At 50.1% G+C, this 18,334-nt stretch overlaps 1 protein-coding gene across 3 annotated transcripts in view; it reads left to right on the top strand.

Annotated features, from left to right (window-relative positions):
- FAT2 (FAT atypical cadherin 2) overlaps positions 1 to 18,334 on the top strand; it is a 79,040-nt gene that overhangs the window by 11,895 nt on the left and 48,811 nt on the right. For 2 of the 3 annotated variants that reach the window (XM_066273064.1, XM_066273061.1), the window contains exons 2-3: positions 10,984 to 14,262; positions 15,223 to 15,537. In XM_066273064.1, the coding sequence (XP_066129161.1) occupies positions 11,004 to 14,262; positions 15,223 to 15,537 (3,574 nt within the window). In that variant the 5' untranslated portion in view covers positions 10,984 to 11,003. Of the gene's footprint in view, positions 1 to 6,092; positions 6,160 to 10,983; positions 14,263 to 15,222; positions 15,538 to 18,334 lie in introns of those variants that run through there. The other variant, XM_066273062.1, reaches the window with a different exon arrangement.

The raw sequence follows: 18,334 nt of genomic DNA, 5'->3' as shown, positions 1-18,334 counted from the left end.
TCAGAGGTTCAGTTAGGGATCCAAGGTCACCCAAGTTGGAACTTGATGACTACATGTCTGAAAACTCACCCTCTTGCCAAGGATTTTATTGGACCAAAGAGTTGCAAGGTGCACAGAATAGTCGGCACCCACCAAATTGGGCCTGGGCGGCAGGGACATTCTCACCTCTGCAATTTGTTCCTCTCTCTGAAGAAGACTTCCAGTCCTCTGGGGGGTCTGCCTCATAACTGCAGGATACAGTCTTCCCCCCTTCCAGAGAGCCACCCCCAAACCCAGACTTTCAGAAAGTCAGCCTTTCTCCCCTTCCCCCACACCTCCCACATACAGGGGCCTCCTGTCCCTTCCTGGCCAGAGGCTGTCCCCACCAGAATGCGACGATGAGGGTTCCTATTGGCCCGCCCACTAGGCTGGATGGTTCCAGGGTACAAACTTAGAATCGAGAGGAGGTGCTCTGTCCCCCCTTCTAGGTCTCCAAAGCTTCTAATGGAGAAATACCTTCCTACGTCCTGCTGAGCTGGAGCTGGTTTTGATCTTACAAACCCCTCTGGCCAGAGAACCAAGAAGTGAGGTGGGACCCTCTCTCTGGTTTAGGGAATTTTCAGCTCTAAATGCAAAACTCATGGATCCATACAGGTAACACCAAGAGGAAGAGACCACTTGGTCCTCCGGGCTTCGGCAAGTTTGCGGCCTGTGAACAAATGTCTACAGCAGCCAGAGAGCAGCATTCGGGGGTAGACAGGTCCAGGGCACCAACATGAGGCCACCCCAGACTCTGTTGCCTTCACGGTTCAGATACAGACGTGGGTACAGAAAATGTTTGTCTCCTGTTAGAAGACTGACCATGGTGACAAAGGGGAGCTGAAACGGCACCGGTGTCTGGGAGACCTTGCAAAGAGGGCGACTGTGGAGAGCACAGGTTCTGTCTAAAGAGGACAGCCACTGCTCAGCTCCAACCTGTTGTACTACACGGGGACACAGAAGCTGTGTCTTCCCATTTCTTTCTTTCTTTCTTTCTTTCTTTCTTTCTTTCTTTCTTTCTTTCTTTCTTTCTTTCTTTCTTTCCTTCCTTCTTTCTTTCTTTCTTTCATTCTTCTTTTAATGTGTGTGACAGAGAGAAGGACAGATAGGGACAGACAGACAGGGAGATGAAAAGCATCAATTCTTCGTTGTGGCTCCTTAGTTGTTCATTGATTGCTTTCTCATATGTGTCTTGACCCGGGGAGCTACAGCAGAGCGAGTGACCCCTTGCTCAAGCCAGCGACCTTTAGGCTCAAGCCAGCAATCATGGGGTCATGTCTATGATCCCACGCTCAAGTCAGTGACCACATGCCCAAGCTGGTGAGCCTGCGCTCAAACCGGATGAGCCTGTGCTCAAGCCGGCAACCTCGAGGTTTCGAGCCTGGGTCCTCTGTGTCCCAGTCTGATGCTCTACCCACTGTACCACTGCCTGGTAAGGCTGTGTCTTCCCGTTTCTCTTTTTTTTGTTTTTGTTTTTTGTTTTTTTGTATTTTTCTGAAGTTGGAAACGGGGAGGCAGTCAGAAAGACTCCCACATGCACCCGACCGGGATCCATCTGGCATGCCCACCAGGGGGTGATGCTCTGCCCCTCTGGGGCGTCGCTCTGCTGCATTCAGAGCCATTCTAGCGCCTGAGGCAGAGGCCACAGAGCCATCCTCAGTGCCCGGGCCAACTTTGCTCCAATGGAGCCTTGGCTGCGGGAGGGGAAGAGAGAGACAGAGAGGAAGGAGAAGGGGAGGGGTGGAGAAGCAGATGGGCGCTTCTCCTGTGTGCCCTGGCCGGGAATTGAACCCAGGACTCCTGCACACCAGGCCGACGCTCTACCACTGAGCCAACTGGCCAGGGCCTGTCTTCCCATTTCTTAAAGAGAAGCTGGAATCTGAATTTCTACATGAAGTTTTCTAATGTTTTATGTTAACAACTAATTAAGTTGAAAAATCATCAAACAACAAAACAATCTATTATGGGCCTAACAAACCAAACTACAATTTGACAGCCTGTATGTCACCAACTGGCCACATGGATGGTCTTGAAGGATTCCAATGCCACATCTTTCTCTCCTCTGTTTCTATGTAACCATCATGTAAATCCTGCAATGGGATCCCATCTCACTGCAAATCTTTCCTTTGGCCTGAAAGGCCCTGGGCCACCTCCCTGATTTCCCTCCTTGCTCCCTCTAGTCTGTCCATATGACCTCCTCATTCTTGCCTCAGGGCCTTTGCACTGCCTGTTTCTTCTACCTGGAACTCTTTTTCAAGATGACTTTGGGACCCTTTCTCTGCTCAAATGTTACCTTGTCATGTAGGACTCCCCTTGCCGCACTTTCCAAAACAGTATTCCCACATGTTAGTTCATATTTCTTTTCACAATTGATATTGTGTATATATATTTTAATTTACTCTCTCTTCTCTCTCTCTCTCTCTCTCTCTCTCTGCCACTAGAATACAATCCCCATGAGAGTAGGGACCTCATCTGTCTTGTTCTCTGTTCCAGAATGCCTGTCACAGGGTAAGCCCTCAATAAAAAAGTACTGAATAAATTAACAAATGACTTTGACAGAGGCCCAGTAATAAAATACTTCTTATCATCTCCTGCTTGGTCCCTTCTCTTTCCCAGAGCCCAGGCTCCTAGAAGCAATTTGTTTCCTTCAAATATCTACCTCCCAGCATCACATTATGGCTTCCGAAGGTCCTGGGCATTTTAGCCTTTGTGGGTCCCTTCCTCCATGAAAAGAATATTAGAAATAGTTTTCTGACAACAGTGTTATAAAGATGAATATATAATTATATATTTATATATGAAAACATTTTCTTCAACCAAAATGTTTGCTTTTCGCTTCTGAATTTAAGAGGAATTTTGCAGGGCCCCTAGAAGTACTGTGGGCCCTGTGTGTGCCCAGAGTGCCCACCAGATAGGTGGGCCTTGACTCCTCCTCCGAATCCCACCCGTCCTCGGGCCCTGGGCCATGTTCTCTGAGCAGAGCCAGCCAGAACAGTAGCCACTAGTCACACCTAGCTATGTGAATTAAAATTACATACAGTCACAAACCCACTTCCTCAGGCGTACCAGTCACATTTCAAATACTTGATAGTCATACGTGGCTAGTAACTCCCACCCTGGACAGCTCAGCTACAGAACATGTCCATCACTGTGGAGAGTTCTGGTGGAGGGTCCTGCTCTAGAGAATGCGCTCTAGCTACTCCAGCCTTCTTAGTCTCTCTCCTTGGAATATGGCTTCCTATTCTGGGATGGTACTTGGATCCACCGCCTACCAGGTGGGTGAAACCTAGACAGAGCCTTCACAACTGAGCCTCAGTTTCTCATTTACAAAATGAGAGTAATTATAAGAGTCAATAGGATGAGGTTGGTACAATAACTGACTTGTGCTGAGCGTATTCAAGTCCTGGGTATTTGCCATGCATTGACTCATTCAGCTGCCTTCTTCTTTTATTTATTTATTTTTTTAAGTGAGAGAAAGGGAAATAGAGAAACAGACTCCCACATGCACTGGGATCCACCTGGCCACCCTCGTCTGGAGCCATGTTTGAATCAACTGAGCTATTTTTAGCGTCGGAGGCTAACACTCTGACCAATGGGTCAATGAGCCACTTGTTGAAGGAGGGGAAGAGGGAGAGAAGGGGGAGACGGAGGGGAAGAGAAGCAGATGGTCACTTCTCCTGTGTGCCCTGACTGGGAATCAAACCTGGGATGTCTATATGCCAGGCTGACGCTCTATCCACTGAGCCAGCCGGCCAGGGCCCCATTCAGCCTTCTCAACAACTCCACGAGATAGGTGCTATTATCATTTCCCCTTTTCTGAGACCAGAGAAGTTAAATAACTTCCCAGGGTCACATGGCCAGTGAGTGGTACAGGTGGGATTTGAAATGAGGTCTATCTGACTCCAGAGCCCACTTTCTTCCTCTTAATCCTACCCAGTACTATACCTCCTACCCGAAGACCACGCGAGATAATGCGTGGAAATGTTTTTGGAAAACTTATAGATTACCATACAGATATAGGACAGTATAATCTCTGCCATCAATAATAATAATTAGAATACCGATAAGGAAGGGACACTCCCTCCCAGCCCCAGCTCCCTTTCACCCCAATGCCCGAGGTGAGGACTTCCTTTTCCCTCTAATTCCAGGCTTGTGCAGCCCTGGCTTTTACAGACGGCTCTTCTATGACAGCCTCTCAGTCCGCTGGAGGTTTGGCTGCCACTTACCAGCCATTACTGGGCCTAATAAGGTGTTATTCTGCGTCTTTCCTCCCTGTGCTTTCACCTATCATATCATCTGTCCTCCCTGCAGCCCTGGGAAGTAGGTAGGAGTAGCTGTTATTATCTCCACTTTAAAGACGGGGAAATTGAGGCTCAGAAGAGGTTCTGTGGCCTTCCCAAGGTCACACGACCCATTAAGGGCTCAAGCCACTGGTCCCTTTCCGGCTCATCTCCAGGTCTTTGACTTGTTTTGCTACGTGAGAACCTAGCAGTGGCTGCCGCAACCCAGCCACTGCCTCTAGTGTTCATCCAAGTTTCTTGGAAGTAAAGCAAGCCTTCCTTCCTCTCCGTGGTGAAATCTAGTTGGCTTAAACCAACAGACCTGGTATTCAAGCCCAGCCCACATTAGAGTGGTAGTCTTTAAAGGGGAACCCTCCCATCTGTTCTGATGTCTGATTTCTCTTCTCAGCATGTAGGTCTGTTCTGGCCCCACTTCTTCTCAAAAACTTTCAATGGCTCTCTCCTTCTAAGGGGAAAATTGATTTCAATAGCTAAAGACTTCTGTCTAGCAAGTACCTGCAATGTGACCATTCTGTCACATAATTTTAATACTGGTTCAAAGACACAGTCCTTTCTAATCCCTCACTGCTACCACCACCTTTAAGCTTTTGTGACAAACAGAATATGTTTAGAATTCCTTCTTGAGAGACACAAAAGCCAGCCCCAGCCCTGGACGCGTGAGGCAGATGCGGGGACGAGGAGGAGAGTGGGGCCAGAAAATACATACCGAGGTGCCCAAGTTCCTGGTAACTTTATGTTTCGATTTTGGGGACAGGGTAGACATTCCCCAGTCCAGAGGAATGAATCCAGTGGCTCTTTCTTTCATGAAAAGCTCTCCAAACTTTAAAAATATCCTATCTCATTGCTTCTCCCCAGAGCACCCAGGTTTAGGAAATCCGGCTGTCTGTTTCCAGTTCAGCCACCACCGTCCTGGGTGGCCTTGGGTGTGCCATGCAAATGACAGCTTTTCTTATCTTAGGTATGGGTGTAAACGGGCAGATGTGTTTCTTAGGAGTATTACGTGGGCTCTTAGTTAACATCTGGGTCATGCCTAAGAACAGGGGAGGTGTTGGGCCACGAGGGAACTGTCATCGCTGACCTGTGCCTGGATACTTCTGGGAGTGACCGGGAGGAACTTCATCCTCAGAAACAAAGCCTGACATTTTGAACAAATCTGGTAGGAGCTCCTTTAGTGTAAAGTTTGAATTGGTTTGAATTCCTCCAAGTATATGCGGTTCCCCATGGAAGGGACAGAATTAGAGTCACAGACTTCTAGAACTAAAATGCCTGAGTCACTGCACAGGGACCAAGAATTATAAGTACAGATCACAGAGCATTACAATCATAGCATATCAGCCATGGACCTCAGAACTTTTTATGACAGGACACAGAATGTTAGAATAGCAGAACCCCGGCCTCTCAGATCTGGGAGTGGGTGGCTCTTAGAGGTCTTCTGGTCCAGTTTTTTAAACCTGAGCTTCCCAGGCGGGACTCACCTGGGGGATGAGACAAGCCTAGGGGCAGCGTCCTGGGCCTCCAACCCTGCATCTAATAGTGCAGCCCTGCTTTGATCTCTTTATAGATGGTGCTTCTAGGGACAGTTTCATTAGGAGAAAAAGAGATGCTGCCCCTGAAAGCAACAGAGGGGTTCAGATTCACTGAGAGCCATCCCAGCCCCTCTTCCCAATCATACACATGTCATTACAGATGAGGAAAGAGGTTCACGGAGCTTCGGTGACTGACTTGATCAAGGCCATACAGAGAAGAGTGACTTTAGATCCAGCTCTCCTAAAGCCAGGTCAGCTTACCACTGACGATCGAACCAGCATCATGAGCATGCAACCCTGATCCACAGCCACAGGTAACCCCTCACTGCCTCTGAGAGCTCCTTTAGGGTCTAATAGAGACCAGAGGCTCACACAGGCCAGAGATCTAGACCTGCATGACTTCAAAGGGGCTTTAGAGCTCTTCTCATCTCCTCGGAAGGGCAAATACCCCCCCCCCTCAGAGTAGCACATCTTTCACAGGTGGCTACCTGGACCCTGCTTGGATGCCCCTGGTGACGAGGAGCTCTCCATATTCTGAGAGGACTCATTCCAGGATTGCACTTGTGATCACCAACCAAAATAACAGGGGAGATCTTAGAGCACTTGGTTAAGACAGATGCTACAACCCCCAACTTTTTGAATGTCAGAATCAAGATTCTGAGAAGCTGGAGCAGTGGGCTGACACACATCATGGTCTCACTACAGTTTGACAGCAGTTAGTGGCAGCAAGTCAGCCTAAAAAAGAACAGGGGAAAGGGGGTGACGTGATAATACATCTGACAGTCTTCATTACCCACAAACTCAACAGCCAATAGTATGAGCCAGCTGTGGGAAAGTAATAGTACTTGGTATTTGTTGAAAACTCTGTCACATACCATGTTCAGCATTTGTGCATGTGAACTAATTTCATGATCAAAACGGTATTATGAAGTAGAAAATTGAGGATCAGAGAAGGTAAGCCATCTGCCCAGGGTCACACAGCCAGAACTTGTGTGTTGTGAACCACCGTCTACTGTCTCCCTTGTCTTTTTTAAAAATTGACTTTATTGGGATGACATTGGTTAACAAAATTACATAGGTTTTAGGTGTACTATTCCATAATAAATTGTCTGTACACTGCACCTGTCTTCCCCATCTTTGAAATGGGGTAGGGAGTGACAAGAAGGCAGATGGTCAGATACACATATCCTAAAAGGGTCCGTTCATGAATCTTCACCCCTGCACTTGCTCACACCCATGCACACACATGCCCCACCACTACCAATTCATTTATTCACGTCCAGTTCTGTCAAGCAGGCACATACAACTCATGTACCCAACCAATCATTCAAAAATTGCCTCCTAACTACATGTGTGTGCTCTCCTGCAAACATGCACATACACCCACATGCAGAGCTCTCCCTGGGCCTGGGGAGCCAAGAGCGTGAGGCCCCACCCCAGACAAGCACCTGCTCGCAGCTTTGCAGAATACCCCTGGCTGTCAGCAAGCCTAGACTCGACCAGCAACCAGCGGCTTCCTTCTGGTCTGGGGCACAGGCCGGTCCTTCTCCAGAGAGCTCAGGGGACCCCACCCTCACCCCAACCTTAGACTTTGATTCTGCCTTGGCTTCAAAAATTAATAATAACTAACATTATTGAGTGATTTTCTATGGGCCAGGCACTTTAATGTTAATGCTAAGCACATTAATTGCATGGTCTTATTCAGTCTTCATGAAAGCAATGTTCTTAATAGTCCCATCTTACAGATGAGAACACTGAGGCTCAGAGATGCTGAGTAACTTAGCCAATGAACTGCAGTTAGTGAGTAGTGAGGCTGGGACTTGAACCCAAACAATTGGATTCGTGGGACCGCAGTTTCTCTTTCTGGTAGCGGTTGGGAGGAAAGAACCTGGCTTGCCTGACCTGTGGTGGCGCAGTGGATAAAGCGTCAACCTGGAAATGCTGAGGTCACTGGTTTGAAACCCTGGGCTTGCCTGGTCAAGGCACATATGGGAGTTGATGCTTCCAGCTCCTTCCCACCTTCTCTCTCTGTCTCTCTCTCCTCTCTCTCTCCCTCTCTGTCTCTCTCTTTCTCCCTTTCTCTCTCCTCTCTAAAATAAATAAATAAAATTTTTAAAAAAAATTAAAAAAGAAAAAAAAAGAAAGAACCTGGCTTTAGCTCTCACCATGTGACCTTGGGCAAATCCCTTTCTTTCTTTAAGATTATTTTCCAGCTTCAGAAAGTAAGGGATGATCACTAAAGTTTCTTCCAGCTTTCATTCTGCCATTGCTTTTCCTATGTCCAGACACTGCCATTTTTCAACTAGTATTTATGTGGCAGGCACTGATCGAGGCACTAGGAATTCATTCATGAGTAAGGTACACAAAGCTCCTGCCTTTGTGGAGCCTGTCTAGTGCAAGAGACAGTCATTAAACACATAAACAAGAACATATTGTATGTTGCTAGTGGCCATGCAGAAAAATGGAGTGAAGTGTTAGGAAGGACACTACATCAAACTGAGGGCTGGGAGGTAACATTTGAGCTGAGAACTGGATAACAAGGAGGAGCCAGCCATGTGAGAATGTTAAGTAGAGGAAAAATAGCAGGTGCAAAGGCCCTGAGGTACACCCTGATTTGGTATGTCTGCAGAGGAGAAAGGACCCATGTGGCTGCATCTTAGTGAACAATGGGGAAATGCTGGATGGTGTGGGGCCTTCCTGGGCATGGTAAGGAGTTTGGATTTTAATTTAAATGCCATAGGAAGCTCCTGAAAAATTTTAAGCAGGAAAGTGATAAAAATTGACTTACATTTTCACAAGGCATTTTAAAATAGTGGTCCTAGGTGGTGTGGGCTGTCTCAGGGAGCTCAACGGGTCTCTGCACCCTGCAAACCTGGTCACTTGTCTGGAGCTGGTGGCTGGAAACAAATGTTCAGACACAGATCCTTCCCTCAGTGAACCAGTCGCCAGTTCTGCAGGTCCCACAGCTTGAATGCAGCCACGGGCACCAAATCCCCACCCAAGTGTGCCTTCTCTTTGCATCTTACCCCCTCCTGGGAGACTCCACCCCTGCTCCCTTCCCTACAGTTCATCTTAACGGCTCCCCACTTTGCACACCGCCTGTGCAGCTGCTGGGCAGGGTGTCCTGTCAGGGCCTGCCTGACACGGGTGCTGACCTGGAGAACAGGAAGCTTGCCACAGAGCAGGGCAGGCAGAGCCGGAGGCTGCGTGCACCCTGCTCCCGGAGCTGCGCGTGGACTGAGTGGACCTGGGGCTGGGGTAAGGACTCATCTTCCCCCTGGAGCTTCCACTTCAAAAGCAATGTTATTCTGGGGGTGGTGGGAGGTTGGGGTCCACGTAACTCAGGGGTCCCCTCCTGCTTGCAGAGGACTATGTCAGGACATGGTGAGCATGGCTTCTGCTCCAGGCTGGCTCCACTAGGGTGCAGTGGTAAGTAAGGAGTAGAGCAGGGGACGGGAAGGGTGGGGAACAGACAATGTTTCTTTCAGCAACTGGCTTCAGGACCCCCAGCGTAGGATCTGCCTCATCCTGCCCTCTCTTTCCTGAGGTGCCTGGGTGTAGGGTTCCACCAGCCCAATCCTTAGTGAGGGATGGTGGGAGGAAGGGGCGAATTCTTCTCTGTCACAGGCTCTCAGCCCACATCAGGCCCTTTTCCATCCCTGCCCCCACCCCGCCTCCATCCTGGGACGCTCCCGGCAAGGTCTAAAAGACTCTGCACTGACTTCCCTCAACAGACCAGGATCCCAGCCATTCCTTTTCCCTTTCCCCCTTGCTCTGGAAGTTCAACTCTTCCTTGCCTTTGAAGAGCAAGGCAACTGGAAAAACAAGTCTGGCCTGTTGCATCCAGGAATGCTGGGCACCTCTGGCTGGCAGCCACCAGGCTCCTGGGAGTCAAAACTCCCCTAAGCGGGCAGGCACCAGCTAGGAGGGCCAGTTTAGCAACCAGCTCTGCCCTCCTCTCTGCCTGTCCTGTCCTGGGCCCTGATGAGCCTCACATTTGACCCAGGCTTGAGTTCAGGGAGAGAATGGGGACAGCAGCAGGTGTTAGAGGGGCAGGCATTAGGTCAGTTCAACAGCTCCCAGGGACTTGTTCTCACGGGGCCACCCACCGTGTGACTTGGGGCAGGACGCCTTCCCCCTCCGGGTCTCCCTTTCCCCATCTGTGCGTGAGAAGTGGGATCAGCACTCTGTCCTCTCCAGGGTCCATGTCAGCTCCCAGGAGTTGAGGAGGTTTCTGTGTTCGAGGTGGGACAGGTGTAAGTAAGCCTGGGAGAGGCAAGCAGCCCGGCCTGTGATGGCAGGAGCTGCGGATCTAACTCTCGCTCTGCCTCGACCTCGCTGCCAGGCCCTGCGCAGCCCCTTTCCCGCAGAGAAACGCAGCCTCCTCACTAATAACAGCTAGTGGGGAGCTAAATCTTACTGTGTGTCAGGCACCCTGCTAGGCCAGGCCCTTTACTCTGCTGTTTCATTTCATTTTCACAACAATCCAATGACGTAGATAATATTCTTGAGCCCATTCTACAGAAGAGGAGATGGTGGCTCACAGAGGTTAAATAACCTGCCCCGAAGGTCACCCAGCTAGTGAGCGGTGGAGCCAGCGTGGATGGCCAGGCCTGTGACCTTGGCCACTTGGCTTTTCTGCAGTCCCCGCACAGGAGCTCCCACTCAGTTCAGCCGGAGCTCGTCAGCCCTGCGGGAGGGGTCCTGTTGGAAATACTGAGACAGGTTGCTATGCTGGTTGGAACTGTGTTACCATCGCTGGCGAGCCACTGAATGTTTTTGGAAAAGCAGTGAAGGGGTCCGGACTGTGTTGTCCCTGCCAGGTGCCCTCGAGAGGGTATTTACACTAGTCAGGTATTGTTATTCTTCAAACACAGGGTTTCCCAATCTCAGCGCCGCTGTTGACATTTGGGGCTGGATCGTTCTTTGTTGTGGGAGCTGTTCTGTATGTTGTAGGAGGCTTAGCAGCATCCCTGGCCTCCGCCCATGGGATGCCGTTAGCACTCTCTCCCAAGCTGGGATAGCTGAAAATATCTTCGGACATGGCCCATGTCCTCTGGGAGGTAAAATGACCCCCAAAATGGAACTGCAGCAGTGGAAACCATTTTTTTCCTAATTTGCACCCTTTCCCCCCTCAGGGTTCCGGGAGTTTTCCACCATGATTATTGCCCTGTTGGGTTTTGTCATTTGCTTGCTCCATCGCACAACCTGTGACAAGCCCATAGAAGGGGTCATCTCCTCCTCCACCTGGCACTTCACACACACCCTCTATAATGCCACCATCTATGAAAACTCTGCTCCCAAGACCTACGTGGAGAGCCCTGTGAAAATGGGCATTTACATCGCCGATCCCCAGTGGGCAGTGAGGTACCGGATCATCTCTGGGGACGTGGCCAACGTGTTTAAAACAGAGGAGTACATGGTGGGCAACTTCTGCTTCCTGAGAATCAGGACAAAGAGCAGCAACACGGCCCTTCTGAACAGGGAGGTGCGAGACAGCTACACCCTCATCGTCCAAGCCACGGAGAAGACGTTGGAGTTAGAAGCTTTGACCCGTGTGGTGGTCCACATCCTGGACCAGAATGACCTAAAGCCCCTCTTCTCACCCCCTTCATACCGGGTCACCATCTCTGAGGACATGCCCCTTAAGAGCCCCATCTGCAAGGTGACCGCCACGGATGCCGATCTGGGCCAGAATGCCGAGTTCTACTATGCCTTTAACACAAGGTCGGAGATATTTGCCATCCATCCCACCAGCGGTGTGGTCACGCTGGCTGGGAAGCTCAACGTCACCTGGCGAGGGAAGTATGACCTGCAGGTGCTGGCTGTGGATCGCATGCGGAAGATCTCAGAAGGCAATGGGCTTGGCAATTTGGCTGCGCTCGTCATCTACGTAGAGCCTGCCATCCGGAGGTCCCCAGCCATCACCTCCGTGCTGGTGGCCCCACGAGACAGCAGGGAGGATGCCACCTACGCCACGGTAGTGGTAGATGCCAACAGCTCAGGGGCTGAAGTGCACTCACTGGAAATTGTTGATGGTGACCCTGGAAAGTACTTCAAAGCCATCAAATCTTACGCCCGGAGCAGTGAGTTCAGTTTGGTGTCAGTTAAAGACATCAACTGGCTGGAGCACCTTCATGGGTTCAACCTCAGCCTGCGGGCCAGGAGCGGGAGCGGTCCTTCTTCTTACTCCCAGGTCAGGGCTTTCCACCTACCCCCTTCCAAACTGGCTTCCCTCCGATTTGAGAAGGCCGTTTACAGAGTACAGCTTAGTGAGTTTTCCCCTCCCGGCAGCCGCGTGGTGATGGTGAAAGTGACCAGAGCCTTCCCCAACCTGCAGTATGTCCTAAAGCCATCCTCAGAGAACGCAGGGTTTAAACTGAATGCTCGCACGGGGCTCATCACCACCACGAAGCTCAGAGACTTCCATGACCAAGCCCACTACCAGCTGCACATCAAAACCTTACCGGGCCTGGCCTCCACCACGGTGGTCATCGACATCGTGGACTGTAACAACCACGCTCCCATCTTCAACAGGTCTTCCTACTCTGGCACCTTTGACGAGAACATCCCTCCAGGCACCAGGGTTCTGACTGTCACTGCCACAGACTGGGATTATGGAGAGAATGGATATGTCACCTATTCTATTGCTCGTCCAAAAGATGTGCCCTTTGCTATCGACCCTTACCTGGGGGTCATCTCCACCTCCAGACCCATGGACTATGAGCTCATGAAAAGAATTTATACCTTCCAGGTACGGGCATCAGATTGGGGATCCCCGTTTCGCCAGGAAAAGGAAGTATCTGTTTCTCTTAGGCTCAATAACTTGAACGACAACCAACCTATGTTTGAGGAAGTCAACTGCACTGGGTCTATCCGTGAAGACTGGCCAGTGGAAAAATCAGTAATGACAGTGTCAGCTATAGATGTGGATGAGCTTCAGAACCTAAAATACGAGTTCGTGTCAGGCAATGAACTCGAGTATTTTGATCTACATCATTTCTCCGGAGTGATATCCCTCAAACGCTCTTTTATGAATCGTACTGCTGGTCAACCCATCAGTTTTTCCCTGAAAATCACAGCCTCAGATGGGAAATACTATGCCTCGCCCACAACTTTGCATCTTACTGTCGTGAAGGACGTTCGTTTTGAGGTTCCTATAACATGTGATAAAACAGGAGTTCTGACACATTTCACAAAGACCATCCTCCACTCTGTTGGGCTTCCGAACCAGGACTCCAGCGAGGAGGACTTCACCTCCTTAAGTGCATATCAGATCAACCATCACAGCCCACAGTTTGAGGACCACTTCCCACAGTCCATTGACATCCTTGAGCGTGTTCCTCTCAACACCTCCCTGGCCCACCTGGCAGCCACGGACCCTGATACTGGTTTTAACGGCAAACTGGTCTATGTGATTGCAGATGGCAATGAAGAGGGCTGCTTTGACATCGAGCTGGAGACAGGGCTGCTCACGGTAGCTGCCCCCTTGGACTATGAAGCCACCCGTTTCTACATCCTCAATGTAACAGTGTATGACCTGGGCACCCCCCAGAAGTCCTCCTGGAAGCCGCTGACAGTGACTGTGAAAGACTGGAATGACAATGCACCCCGATTTCCTCCTGGTGGGTACCAGATAACCATCTCAGAGGACACAGAGGTTGGAACCACAATTGCAGAGCTGAAAGCAAAAGATGCTGATTCAGATGACAATGGGAGGGTTCGCTACACCCTGCTAAGCCCCACAGAGAAGTTCTCCCTCCACCCCCTCACTGGGGAACTGGTGGTCACAGGACACCTGGACAGGGAATCAGAACCTCGGTATATACTCAAGGTGGAGGCCAGGGACCAGCCTCAGAAGGGCCCCCAGCTCTTCTCTGTCACTGACCTTACCATCACACTGGAGGATGTCAATGACAACTCTCCCCAGTGCGTCACAGAGGTCAGCAGCCTGAAGGTCCCGGAGGACCTGCCCCCAGGAACTGTCCTGACGTTTCTGGATGCCTTTGATCCTGACCTGGGCCCAGCGGGAGAAGTGCGACATGTCCTGTTAGACGATGCCCACGGGACCTTCCAGGTGAACCTGGTGACTGGCGCCCTCACTCTGGAGAAAGAGCTGGACTTTGAGAGGAGGCCTGGGTACAATCTGAGCCTGTGGGCCAGTGACAGTGGGAGGCCCCTGGCTCGCAGGACCCTCTGCCATGTGGAGGTGATAGTCCTGGATGTAAATGAGAACCTGCACCCTCCCCGCTTCGCCTCCTTTGTGCACCAGGGACAGGTGCAGGAGAACAGCCCCCCGGGAACCCAGGTGATGGCAGTGGCTGCCCACGATGATGACAGTGGCTTGGACGGGGAGCTCCAGTACTTCCTGCGGGCTGGCACCAGTCTTACGGCCTTTGGCATCAACCAAGACACAGGTACCAGGAGTGGGGCAGAATGGGAGTGGGTGGGCCTCAGGGAGCTCAGGCCCCGCCCGGAAAGGAGTCAGACTGCAGGCTGAAAAGAAGAACAACAGGTAGGGACTTTCCTTTCTGCCCCTTTTATTTTATTTTTAATCTAGTTTAAGCATACTGAGGAAATGTATATACATATACATGCATATGTGTGTATCCATTTAAGTCAGATTAACCATATCACTAGTATCTCTTCCGCCTGTGGCTACCTGATCTTGGTGAAGTCATGTTCTTTCTTTGGGCCTTAGTTTTCCCATCTGTCAAAAATAGGTCCCTTCAACTCTGAATACTGTGACTGTGAGCACGGGCCCTGCCCTCTCACGTAAGTCCTTCTAGCTGAGCATGAGCCATGAGAACTTGGGGAGCAAGCCTCTTATGCTCACTAATGGACCCCCAACTTCTAGAACAGTGTGTGCAGACCCATAGTAAGCAATTTGTGGAGCTCAGTCTCTAAAATCGTGAAGATAATGGAGAGGGGAACGGCAATTTATTTATCAAACCCCTCACCTTTAAATTGTATCTATAATACTCAAAGCTTGAAGGAACCAGTTTGAGGACAACTGTTAAGGAAATCCCGTAGAGAATGTGAAATAAAGCAATCAAGAAGACCTGGGTGAAGTAGCCGGGAGAAAGTAGGTCAACCACCACCATCTTCTAGAAACCCTGCAGATGCCCATATGCCAGCGGCCGGGGCCTATTCCAGCAGAGAAAGGCTCTCAGAGGTTCAACAGTGAGGATACGAATTTCCCCGCGTGGGAACTTGGCAGCTCCCACACCATATTGTCAATGTTTTCCTTTCCTCGTGGAATACCTATTAATATCCTTTCCAGAGAACAGTGTGGGGCGTGTTAGGTAAGGTGACTGCTAAAGCTGCTTGGAGCTCTAAAATATAACTATTTGGGGTTTGGTGATCACTGTCCCCAGGAATGATTCGGACTCTGGTAACCCTGGACCGAGAATTTGTGTCCTGCTACTGGCTGACGGTACTGGCGGTGGACCGGGGTTCCGTACCCCTCTCTGCTGTAACGGAAGTCTACATCGAGGTTCTGGATGTCAATGACAACCCACCCCGCATGTCCAGACCTGTGTTCTACCCCTCCGTCCGGGAGGACGCGCCCTTGCACACCTCTGTGCTTCAGCTGGAGGCCTGGGACCCGGACTCCAGCTCCAAAGGAAAGCTGACCTTCAACATCACCAGTGGGAACCAGATGGGATTCTTTGTTATTCACCCTCTCACAGGTAAGGTCCTCAGAAACCTGGGTGAATAGGGTTCTTCAAAGGCACTGCTTTCAATGTGTGGTCCTGGACCAGCAGAGTCAGCCTCGCCTATGAACTGGTTAGAAATCCACATTCTCAGGTCCCAGCTTAGACCTACTGAATCAGAACTCAGAGAAGGGCCCAGAAATTTGTATATTAACAGGATAGCCAGGAGATTCTGAAGGGTGCTAAATTTGAGAACCACTGCTCTACAGAGTCCGTCTCCATGGGAAAATAAGATATGTCAACTCTCTTTCCGCGGGGCCACAGCGATGCTCGCAGGTTGCCTGGTGACTATTTCAGACCTGCAAGTGCTCCAACTTCCCGCTTCCCTGAGTCACAAGCCACAGGGTGAATTTCCTAGCCCTAGTTCCAAACTGACCTCAAACCTGCCCGTAGAGTGGTAGCAATAGGGACCCACTTCAGGGGAGTCAGCCGTCTCACAAACATCCATCCTCGGCCAAGGCCATCTGGGGCAAGGACGCTGTGTGGTAGAGGATTCCAGAGGTCACCAGCTTGCAGCAGAGAGCCAGGTGTCACCCACATAGGTGTTTTTTTGTTTGTTTGTTTTTTGTTTTGGCTTGTGCAAACTTCAAACATTGATCTTTCAAGGTGTTGCCAACATTTAAACATTAGAAAATTTCACAAAACAGGTTTCCGGTTGTTCTTAAAAAACTAGATCTGGCAACACTGACCAATGACCCTCTCCCTTCCCTCAGGATCACAGTTGCCCACAGGCGACAGTAGCTCCCTGTGTAGAGCAGGTGTGTGTCCTCGGCCCCCACAGTCCCCTGGTTCCCTACGGCATCCACTGCCAGCCTGCCTCCCACCTCTGTGCTCCCTACCCGGCCCCTGTTGGTACTGGAATTTGAGAGCCAGTCCCCACGGCTGCAGATATTTCTCCAAGGCAACAGCTTCCTCTTAGAGGATGAATAAAAACCCTACTGCAGAGAAGCCAGACACCCTCTCCTCTGAGCCTAAGGTTCTATTCCCCAGCTCCAACATTTCACCGTGGTGAGACTGGAGGGAGGGGAAAGAGAAGAAGTTAGCAGGCAGCTCCCCGTCCTGAAGTCAAGGAGACCAGGACAAGCACGAGCCTGGGGGTCCTGGAGCAGCCAGTGGGTGAGGGATACACGTGTCTACTTGCACAGTGACATTGGTTTGGACCCTTTCCCGTTAACCTTTGACCTCAGGGAATAGATTAGTCTTCCTCGAAGGATGCTTTCACCTTGGAAAACAGGCCTAGCTGGCTGTCTACCTGGCTCCACCCTGTCCCTCCCTTTTCAGAAGAGGAAAGAGATAGATCTCTCACCTAAGGCATTAGCTTGGCAATGTCTTCCAAATCCTGGTTCTGTTTACTGTCAACAGTTCCCTGGTATGGGGTCTGGCAAAATGCCCCAGAGGGCAGAGATGTTCTTAGTCTTCCTGCTGTTGAGGGGAAGACATTTTTACCAACATAAGCTTCTAAAAATAAAATAATCAACACTAAGCTTGCAGCCCAGCTTTCTTAACACCACCATGTACTGTCCCACTGCCCTGCTTGGGTACCACAGATGCTACCCCTGTGCCCTCAATATAAAGCCAGATTCTGCTGTGGCACACACACCTGTGCCCGAGCTGGCCCCTGCTGACCTTTCTGGCTTTATCTGCCCTCCCTCAGCCCTGCCAGTCTCTGGTTCCAGCCGCAGGGCCTGCTTCAGTCCACACCCTCCCTGGCACTGAGCCTGTGCCCATGCTGCCCCTTCCGCCATGAGTGGCTCTCCTCTCCTTCTATCTGGCTGACCCCTGCCCTTCTTTCAGGTCCCAGCCCAGCTGTTCTTTCTTAAAAGAAGTTTTTCCTGACACTATAATACGTCTCCCAATACCACCTACCCGTCTCCTTTTTTTCAACATTCATCACATAAAACATTATATTCATTCATGTGATTATTTCATTACCCAGGACCTTCACTAGACTCCAAAGGCTTTCTAGAAGAGGAACTTTAATTGTTTTTGCGCACAATAATATCTTCAGTGCCTGGCACACTGTAGAACCTCTGTAAATAATTGGGACATGAATAAATGAATCTCAGCCAGCATCCACAATCTTTTGTTAAGCCCAAGATTCATTCATTTATTCGGCAGAGGGTAAAGGCATTTAAACTACGTGCTATAGAGAGATGTGAAGAGAAATATAACACAATTTCAGGCCTTGAGAAAGTCAGTCCATCAGGAGCATGAAGATCCAAATATAAAAAATTACAGGACCAGTGCAAATGAGCACATGCTAATATATGTGTAGGCATGATGTCGTGATGGCTCAGAGGAGAGAGGAAGCTGCTCAGTGTGGTGGATCAGCGATGGTGGGTACACTGAGCTGAAGAACAGGGAGGACTTTGACAGGCAACAGTAGTAGTCTGGGAGGTCCCCTGGGCAAGGAGGGTGACAGGAGCAACAGCCGGGAGGGAAGAAGCCCCAGGTCTTATTGAAGACACAGCAAGGAGGTCAATTTTCTAAAGGCATGTCCACTTCCACTGCTTATTAACTGTAAGACCTCGGGAGAGTTCCTCGATTGCTCTATGCCTGAGTTTTTTCATTGGTAAAATGGGTGGTTGTAAAGAGTAAATGAGTTAATAGCTAGAGATATATAAGGAGCACAGAAGAACATCTGGACTTGTGAGAGTTCAGTGAACGTTAGCCTTTACGGTCCTGACAGGGCAGACAAGGGAGAGGAAGCTGGGAAGGGAATTGGGTGAGAGTTCCTCTCTCCTCGGAGCCATCATGACATCATGCCTACACA

Source organism: Saccopteryx bilineata, chromosome 4, assembly GCF_036850765.1.
Source record: "Saccopteryx bilineata isolate mSacBil1 chromosome 4, mSacBil1_pri_phased_curated, whole genome shotgun sequence".
Classification (NCBI taxonomy): domain Eukaryota; kingdom Metazoa; phylum Chordata; class Mammalia; order Chiroptera; family Emballonuridae; genus Saccopteryx; species Saccopteryx bilineata.
The sequence above is the reverse complement of the archived record's forward strand: the minus strand, read 5'-3'. Positions and strand labels throughout refer to the sequence as shown.